The 9,918-nt window shown below is 44.8% G+C and overlaps 1 protein-coding gene across 1 annotated transcript in view; it reads right to left on the bottom strand.

Moving 5' to 3' along the window:
• Positions 1-2,888: 2,888 nt before the first annotated feature.
• Positions 2,889-9,918, bottom strand: part of VSTM4 (V-set and transmembrane domain containing 4) — a 59,937-nt gene continuing 52,907 nt past the window's right edge. Inside the window, exon 8 of the mRNA XM_030569904.1 lies at positions 2,889-5,082. Coding sequence (XP_030425764.1) covers positions 4,957-5,082 — 126 coding nt within the window. The 3' untranslated portion in view covers positions 2,889-4,956. The remainder of the gene's footprint in view (positions 5,083-9,918) is intronic.

The following is a 9,918-nucleotide window of genomic DNA, read 5'->3' as shown; positions in this document are numbered from 1 at the left end:
AGGTCGACCGTTGCCGCGAGTGCGACCGGTGCCGCTGAGGGGAGCGGTGCCGGGACTGCGAGCGGCGTCGGGATCTGGAGCGCCCAAGACGTCGGGACCTAGATGGCGAAGGACTGTCTCTGGGCGGCGCCGACATCATGGGCTTGCCCCTGGACACGACCCGCACCGGAGGTACCGGGGGTGGCAGCCGAGTGGGCTCCGTCAGGGCAATCAGGTCCCGAGCCGAGGCGAAGGTCTCCGGTGTTGATGGGACCACTATCTCAACCCCAGATCTCATGGGGGAGCTCGGCGGCACCGGACTCAACGGACCCGCCGGGCCCGGAGTCAACGGTGCTGACGGTGCCGGCGGCGCCGCGGCCGATGTCGAGGCCGGGCGCTCAAGCCGGGTCTGCCTGGCCGGAGTAGCAGACTTCGACGGCCTAGGCTGTGATTCCGGTGCCGGAGAAGGTCGGTGCCGAGGAGTCTTCTCGGTGCCGGAGCGATCCGGTGCCGGTGCCGAGACCACGGCCCGCGAAGTCGACGGGTCAAGTGCCGCCTCCATTAGGAGAGTTCGGAGCCTCTGATCTCTCTCCTTTTTTGTCCTCGGCTTGAAAGCCTTACAGATGCGGCACTTGTCAGACCTGTGCGATTCCCCGAGGCACTTCAGGCACGCTTCGTGGGGATCGCTGGTGGGCATGGGCTTCTTGCAGGCCGCACACTGCTTGAAGCCCGGCGAAACAGGCATGAGCCTGGCGCCGGGTGCCGGGAAGGGCTAAGCCCCCGGCCAAGAACTATTTAACAACTATTGACTAAACTATTTACTTAACAACACTAATTAACAACTATATAGAACTAGAGATAAGCGATTGAAAACTAGGAGAGCTAGGGACGTGGAGGACAGCTATGCCGCGCTCCACAGTTCCAACGACCGACACGGCGGTAAGAAGGAACTGAGGAGCGGGCGGGCCGGCAGGGGTATATATAGAGCGCCATGGCGGCGCCACTCTAGGGGGCGACCTGCCGGCCCACTGGAGTTGCTAGGGTAAAAAAGTTTCCGACGAACGTGCACGCGCGGCGCGCACACCTAACTGGAATGGATGTGAGCAATCACTCGAAGAAGAACCAGATGTTCCAAAAATGTCCATAATAATCCTTGAATGTTTCATGAATTTTAGCACAAATTATTATTGATTAAAAGATTCCACTGGAAGAGTGGTGTTAACCCTGGTTAGTCTCATGTTCAAAATGTATGTCACCCAATGAGAGCAGAAAAAATATCATCCCACTTAGATAGCCAACACCACCCTCTGAATGGCAAAATGCATATTTTTTCAATAGCTCACAAGCCTGAATATTACTCATTCAAATAGTTACTAGCAACAAACTACTTACAGAAATCGGGGCCAGCTTGAGAATGATTGGTTGTTCTGAAAAGGGGCTGAATATGGTATTAATATTATACATCACATTTACCTAGTTTTTCTTAACATTTTTTCTTACCAAAGCAATTTAGCTAAGATGGAAACACACAGATGACTACATTATACATACCATGTTTACAAGATAAATTATGTTGACTATGTAAAATGTTATATACCCATTTAAAAAAAGAGGCTTAAAAACCCGATTTATACAAAAACTAAACTCTTCCAAGGGAACTCTCATAAAATGCAAATTTGCGCTCTCTCTGCATGCAAAACTTCTGTCATCCTAGCTGTGCAATGGGTGAGGCAGGGTCCTGCAGAAATAATACTTGATTAAAAATTGTATAGTAACATACTATATATTCAACAGCTCAGTATTAAAGTTGCATACATATCCTCAACTTTAGTACTTCCTGATTTTTTTTGTGGAGTGCTTGACTTTGCAATCTTAAGTAGCGTGCTCTTAATGTAGTTTCTTTGCATGGAATTTCCTAGGTTGTTTTGAAAGACTAAAATAAAATAAAATAAAATAGTGCCTTACATGGTCAGTCTGGTTAGGCAGCTCACGAATGCCCAAAGTGAAAAAGGGGCATGCCATAAATACAGGCATGATCTGTCTGTGTGCACCTGACATCACAATTTTGCCCAAATCCACCAAACACAAAATATCAACTCACATTCTTAAGCAAAATGAACTAGCGAGGAACGTGATTTTAGAATATAAGGGAGAGATCTTCAAAAGCACTAAGGGATTTTGGAGCTCAAATACCATCTTCTTTCAGTGGGACTTGTAATCCTATACCCCTTTGGTGCCTTTCTAAATCTGCATGGAGGTGGGTGTCATCAGAATGGCACAGATTGTTTAAATCCATAGGCAATACCAGAACTGATGCATTAACTACTGCATGTTGCATCAATGTGAAACTATCAGAGGGGTAGCCGTGTTAGTCTGGATCTGTAAAAGCAGCAAAGAATCCTGTGGCACCTTATAGACTAACAGACGTTTTGGAGCCTGAACTTTCATGAGTGAATACCCACTTCGTCAGATGCATGTAGTGGAAATTTCCAGGGGCAGGTATATATATGCAGGCAAGCTAATGAGGTTAGTCCAATCAGGGAGGATGAGGCCCTGTTCTAGCAGTTGAGGTGTGAAAACCAAGGGAGGAGAAACTGGTTTTGTAGTTGGCAAGCCATTCACAGTCTTTGTTTAATCCTGACCTGATGGTGTCAAATTTGCAGATGAACTGAAGCTCAGCAGTTTCTCTTTGGAGTCAGGATTAAACAAAGACTGTGAATGACTTGCCAACTACAAAACCAGTTTCTCCTCCCTTGGTTTTCACACCTCAACTGCTAGAACAGGGCCTTATCCTCCCTGATTGGACTAACCTCATTATCTCTAGCTTGCCTGCATATATATACCTGCCCCTGGAAATTTCCACTACATGCATCTGACGAAGTGGGTATTCACCCACAAAAGTTCAGGCTCCAAAACATCTGTTAGTCTATAAGGTGCCACAGGATTCTTTGCTGCTTTTACAATGTGAAACTGTTATTCTAAAATGGCTAGTGCCCATTCCCAGTCCTTGAACTTCGGCCTGTAGCTGGATTTCAGCAGCTACAATGTACATGTTAACCGGTTGGAACCGATCCGGATTGCATAGGGATAGAACCAAACCCACACCTTGCATCTCAGCCTCCCTTGGGAGACTCTAGTTAAGTGCTGTAGCTGAGCCTGGGCCAGAGGTTAGGAATCTGGGGGGACAGGACCTGAGAGAGGTTTCACAACCAGGTTGGGTTGGGAAATAAAGGGGGATGAGAAGTGTTGCACTTCAGAGGGGGTAGTTTTTGAGCTAAAGGGGGTGTTTCTCCTTCACTTGTCACCCTTCCTTCCCTCTTCTTCTACAGCTGCCCCATCCCTGCAAATACCTCTGACCTTGTTATCTGTGTCCTCCCCTCTTCCTCTGCACTTGGCACACTGGTTGCAGGGTAGTGTCTGACCATTTCAAAGGTGGGGTCCCAGCAGTGCACCGTTGGGCACTGGTGCCTGGTTGTGATGTCATCAAAAAGGCCCAACCAGCCCGTGAGGATGCAGCTTTGGCCAAGCCGGTCGAGATTTTCAAAAAATAAGGGCCAAAAAGTGCTGCTCCAAAGTCCATATGTAGGAGTCTCAATAAGGAGTCTGATTTTCAAAAGTGCTGAGCCCTCAACAGCTCCTGCTGATGTCAGAGAGAACTGCTGAGGGCTCCGCACACCAAAAACAAGGGTCTCGGGAGCCTAAAAGTGGATGTAGGGGCCTAACTTTTTGAAAATCTTGGCTTTGGTGTCCCCACCCAGAGGCTAATTGCATACAGGCCATGACCCAAAGAGGCAGAAGGAAGCCCAACTCCCCCTGGCCTGCAATGGGTGCTGGGCTTAACACTCTCATGTTCTTTCGAAAATCCTAGCCCATGTCTCCTCCCTGGTGGAGCGCTCTGTTGTGCACGTTTGCCAGAGATCGGAAAAAGAGAGGTCCTGGGGCTCAGCACCTTCTTTTAAACCAAAGGCCGGTGGAGAAGGGGGATCCACGCTGAGCAATTCAGACAGCAGGAAGAAGTGAGATGTCTTAACATCCTGGGCCCAACTCACAACATGTTAGGGGGCTCTAGGCTCAACTCCCTAAGTCTCCAGCCCTGGTCTGTGCAGATTTGTAGAGGGTGAAGTGGGTGGGTGAGGTTTTTTTTTTTTTGCCTAGACATGGATGGAAATCAGCTTTCCTTTCCCTATGCTTTTCAAGATATATATTTAAAAAATAAATAAATAAAAACAAAAATCCCATCCTAAATCTGCATAAGTCAAAATCCTCACAAATGGAGGGCAGGGGGCTGGAAATTGGTTCGGGTCAATTGAAATGGTTTGTTTCAATAATCTCAAAACATTTTTTTTCAATGCTGACCATCTTTAATTCTTTATTTTTTCAACTATCATTAGCTTCAATTTCAAAACAAAGAGTAGTTTTGAATCGGAATTTTTTAGTTAGAAAATATCAAAATAAAAAGTTCTGACAATTTCAAAACTTGAAAAGAAATTTCTCTTTTTAATTGAAAAATTCATTAAACCCAATTCTTTCCTGGGCAAAGTTTCGGTTTTGATAAATTGGCATTTTCTGATTTTTTCACAGAAAAATTCCTCACCAGCTTGACTCTTGCCTTGGGCATCAGGCTTGCCACAGTGGATCCAATCACTGCAGCTTCTGGGCTTGCATGACTATGGCCATCTCTATCTAACCTGGGCTCTTTTGTGTTCAGATCTCAGATTTGCATGGAAGTGGAAATAACATTGCAAATGACCCAGGGTGCTGCTGAGTGCTACAAAAAGGGGTCCTGGGGCAATGGTTTGTCAGTTTACGCTTGCTACATTTCCTTTCAACTACAGTTTTTTAAAAAGTCTCATAAAAATATAGAAGTGCATGAATGGAAGTAAAAAAATAAGGACATTTGTATGATTTTTATAAATAAACAGCACAGCAAGAATTAAATAGAACACAGCCAAAGAACATTTAGCCAGACACCAGCTTTTACAGCTTGTTCTCCTCAAACAGGATCTGGGCGTAGACCGTTGTGGTGGGCACACCTTTCGCTGCCTGATGGGGCTTGATCAGCTCAAGTTCGGCATACGTTAAATTCTCCTCTGCAATTTTTGGCTATAAAACAGAACCACAAAATAGAAACATAGGGTTAGAAAGGATTGCAAGGGTCATCTAGTCTATCCCCCTGCCAAGATGCAGGATCTGTTGAGTATAAACCATCCAAGACAGATGGCTATCCAGCCTTCTTTTGACAATTTCCCATGAAGAAGCTTCCACAACCTCCCCATGAATCTGTTCCACTGTCCTATTCAGCGACGGCTCCAGGCACCAGCGCTCCAAGCGCGTGCCTGGGGCAGCAAGCCATGGGTGGTACCCTGCTGGTCGCTCTGAGGGCGGCAGTCAGGCAGCCTTCGGCGGCTTGCCTGTGGAAGGTCTGCCGGTCCCACGGATTCAGCGGCAATTCAGCGGTGGGTTCACTGAAGCCGCGGGACCAGCAGATCTCCCACAGGAAAGCTGCTGAATCCGTGGGACTGGGGACCTCCCGCAGGCAAGCTGCTGAACTAGAGCCACCTCTGGTCCTACTGTTCTTACAGTTAGGAAGTTTTGCCTGAGATTTAATCTAAACTTAAAATAAACAGTTACAAGGTTCTTACGGATCTCCTGGTGGGACGGCTGAGTGTGAAGGACTGCTGTAATATCTTACGCAATGAGCCAGATTTCAAGTTCCTATCTCCTATGGATTTCACTGGGAACAAGATGGCTAAATACTTTTAAAAATCTGGTCCAATAGGCCTAGTTTTCCTCTCAGCTATACGCTGCAGCCAACCAGTTTACTCCCTCACTAGAACTTGCTTGGGGTTGGCGGGAAGGAAGGGAGAAAAAATCATGAAGATATTTTGGGGGAATTTTTACCTATTTCCCCCCCCAAAATTTTCAATTTGAATTTTTGTTTTTGTGTTTCTCAGTTCAAAATTTGAAAAGTGGCCACCAGCTGTTTGGTTGGTCAGAAAAATGGAGGGAAAATATTCAATTTCCCACTTTATTTTCAAATTTCAAAATATGAGCAATTTCTACCAGCTGTGCTCCTCGCATGCAACAATGTCCATCACAGAATAATCAGACCCAGAGGCAGCTACTTTTACTTGCTCAAGGTACTTCTGTTATTGGTATGTGGTATTTGTACATTACCTACAACTCTGCTCAGTGCCTTACAGAATAAGTCAAAGGCCTGTTTCTCCTCTTACGCTGATTGTACATCCTGTGATGCTTGACTTCAATGGGGTCTCTCCTGTTTTAGATGAGGTCATACTTAGGCCACGGTCCCTGCCCCAAAAAGGCTAAAGCATTGTTAATATTGGCAAATGTTTGACCCAAAACAAGATACAGACAACCGAGCGAACATGTGGTTTTATTTAACTAATTATAAATATGCCATAGAACAGCCATCAGATGATACACCACTGTCCAATTCATCTGGATTCAGACTGGTTTCAGGACATGGGACCTACATCCTGGGTCTTCCAGTCTCTCATACTCTGAAGTGACTACTGTTGATATATGCAGTGTTATAGCCGTGTCGGTCCCAGGGTATTAGAGGGGCAAGGTGGGGGAGGTAATATCTTTTATTGGCCCGGCTTCTGTTGGTGAGAGAGACAAGCTTTTGCGCTTACACAGAGCTCTTTTTTGGGTCCTGGAAAATAGTGTTGATATACACAGGACTCGGGAAGCTGGTCTTATCTCTTTGCTTCAATAACCAACAAGGAACTGAACTTTTATTGTTCCTGTGAGTAAAATACTCAAGATAAGGTGGATGAGGTAATATCTTTTATTGGACCAACCTCACTCTCCTTATCGCTTTAATATCCTGGAACCAACACAACTACAACACTGCAAGCAGCATCAAGATAACGGTGCTAATTTTCAGCCTAAACAGTTCATCTGCTTTCTTCAAATACTTGTAGAGAGTTATCTTGTCATTTGGCCAAGCCATACATATTTAGCTCTGTGACTATTCCCTCTGAGTCAGTCCTTTAATCCTCTTCTGTTGCTATTATCTGGTCTCACTTCATTTTTGCCTTGAATATCACTCAGTATCTGTGTTTATTTCCAGATGTATTCGTTTGCATTTTTCCAGCACACATCTCATATCATTATATCCTTTCCATAGTTCTGCTCCTGGATCCCTGTCCTCGGGTCGAGTCTGCTGAAGAAGTGGTATCTCGCTGAAGTCAACTGAACTGTCCACAAGAAGAGGGTCTGTCTGGGTGAGTAAGGGTGTCTTGCAGGATTAGACCCAATGGCCTCACTCCTGCAAACACTCATGTGTTTATCTTTGATACATAAGTAAATCCCATTCAATTTCTGCTTAGCACAATGCTGCAAAGCTGCAAATTTCTGTTTATTTTCATAGGTCATAGATGTTTAAGGCCAGGAGGGCCTATTGTGATAATCTAGTCTGGCCTCTGGCATGATCACCCAGTGATTCTTGCATCAAGTTCGGACCTTGTGACTGAGCTAGAACATCATTTTTACAAAAACCTGCATCCCATCTTGATTTGAAGACTCCAGTGTTGGAGAATCCATCATATCCCATGGTGGATCCAACGGTTAGTTACCCTCACTGTTAAAAAGGTGCTCCTTATTTCTAGCCTGAATTTATCTAGCTTCAATTTCCAACCATTGGATCCTGTTTTGCCTTTGTCTGCTAGACTGAAATGCCCTGTGGAGGGTTCATAACCTTTTGTGCCCCTCAACCCCGTCACCCCCAGCTAGCTTTTATTTAATACAAAACCTAAAATTGGGAGCTAAGCTAATTTAATGTCCCATTAATCAGAACAGCAAGAATACGCAAAACATTTAGGCTACAATGTAAAACATACAGTAACAGATCCACCCTAAAAGCCTGAAGCCACTGGGAGTTTTGCCATTGCCTTCAATGAGAGCTGGATTGGGCCCTAAAAGTAAAATTGCATGATGCAGATGGAGATCCTTCCAAAACTGAATCTGGTGAGACTTGGCAAACTGGTGATTGCCAGTTTAAAGCTCTGCATTGCTCAAGACTGTGCCAGTTCATCCTTTGCAATGGAAATATTTACATAGCTTTGTAGAAATCAATTGCTTGAGGCAAACTCAACCCATGTTTGCGTTCCCCTCTGCTGTTTAATTACATTTCATGTTTATTTCCATTTAGAAAATGCCATGTGTCCTAAAATAGCCACCCCGACGCCCAGCTCATGTAAATTTTAGAACAAAGATTTATGAAATCATATTGTCCAGGTGTTTTATTATATTATCTCAAAATTGCATTGTTTTCTAGTGTAGATTATCTCTTTATTCCTACTTTATTCTATTATGTTTGGATATGAAAAATAACACTAGATTCCCCAAAACAGGTCATCGGGCAACGTTGGCTGATGTGTTCCTTTCATACATTTTTATGATGTTCCTATAGTAAACATAATTTAATAAAGCCAAAACACACTAAATAAATAATTGCATCTAGAAAAGCAATAAAACCAAATAAAATTAGTACTTTCATAAGTGGAAAAGGTACCTCAATTACTGCTACAAGCAACAGCACACCATAAAATGTGTAGAATAATTTCCCTTATGCATATTTCTAGTATGTAATAATTTGATTGAAAATATGAGGAAACACACAGGAGGTTCAAAATTGAGACGTGTGTACAGCTTTCAGCAAAGGATGTGTAATAACAGTACATGGGAGCCAACGCTACTTTAAAGGTCCTATAATATCTAGTTTTTGTGGGGGTTCCACCACTTTCTTGTATTTCACTCATCGGCCATGTGTTTAATGCTATTTTGCTGGTTTGTTTATCTGAAAACAAATTTTCCGACAGGCAGGGAAAGAAAACTAATTCCACAACTCCTCTCATTTACGTTTGATAGCATTTTGGCAAGGTACGAGCTGGGAGAATACCACCCTTCTGTTACTGGAACGGTATCACCCCCTTAATTACAAACAATCTCATCAGCAGGGCTGGAAGATGAGAGAAATGAATGACTGGTCATTCACCTTCTATGTTTCAAAGAGGTGTGCGGGTGAGTTAGAAATGCTACCACAACTATCTCCTGGTCTACACTACGAGTTTAGGTTGAATTTAGCAGTGTTAGATCAATTTAACCCTGCACCCGTCCACACGACGAAACCATTTTTGTCGACTTAAAGGGCTGTTAAAATTGATTTCGGTACTCCTTCCCGACGAGGGAATTAGCGCTGAAATCGACCCTGCTGGGTCAAATTTGGGGTAGAGTGGACCCAATTCGACAGTATTGGCCTCTGGGAGCTATCCCAGAGTGCTCCATTGTGACGGCTCTGGACAGTGCTCTCAACTCAGATGCACTGGCCAGGTAGACAGGAAAAGCCCTGCAAACTTTTGAATTTCATTTCCTATTTGGCCAGCGTGGCAAGCTGATCAGCACAGGTGACCATGGAGTCCCAGAATTGCAAAAGAGCTCCAGCATGGACCGAACTGGAGGTACTGCATCTGATCGCTGTATGGGGAGACGAATCCATGCTATCCGAACTCCATTCCACAAGACGAAGTGCCAGAATATTTGAAAAAATCTCCATGGGCATGAAGGACAGAGGTTATAACAGGGACCTGCAGCCGTACCGCGTGAAACTTAAGGAGCTCAGGCAAGCCTACCAAAGAACCAGAGAGGCAAACGGCCGCTCTGGGTCAGAGCCCCAGACGTGCTGCTTCTATGATGAGCTGCATGCCATTCTAGGGGGTGTCCCTACAACTACCCCACCCCTGTGTTTCCCTCCTCCAACACCCCTCCTGGGCTACCTTGGCAGTTATCCCCCCATTTGTGTGACGAATTAATAAAGAATGCATGAATTTGAAATAACAATGACTTTATTGCCTCTGCAAGTGGAGATCAAAGGGGGGAGGGGAAGATGGTTGGCGTACAGGGAAGTAGAGT

Source organism: Gopherus evgoodei, chromosome 7, assembly GCF_007399415.2.
Source record: "Gopherus evgoodei ecotype Sinaloan lineage chromosome 7, rGopEvg1_v1.p, whole genome shotgun sequence".
Taxonomy (NCBI): Eukaryota; Metazoa; Chordata; order Testudines; family Testudinidae; genus Gopherus; species Gopherus evgoodei.
This window is presented reverse-complemented; position numbering and strand designations above follow the sequence as displayed.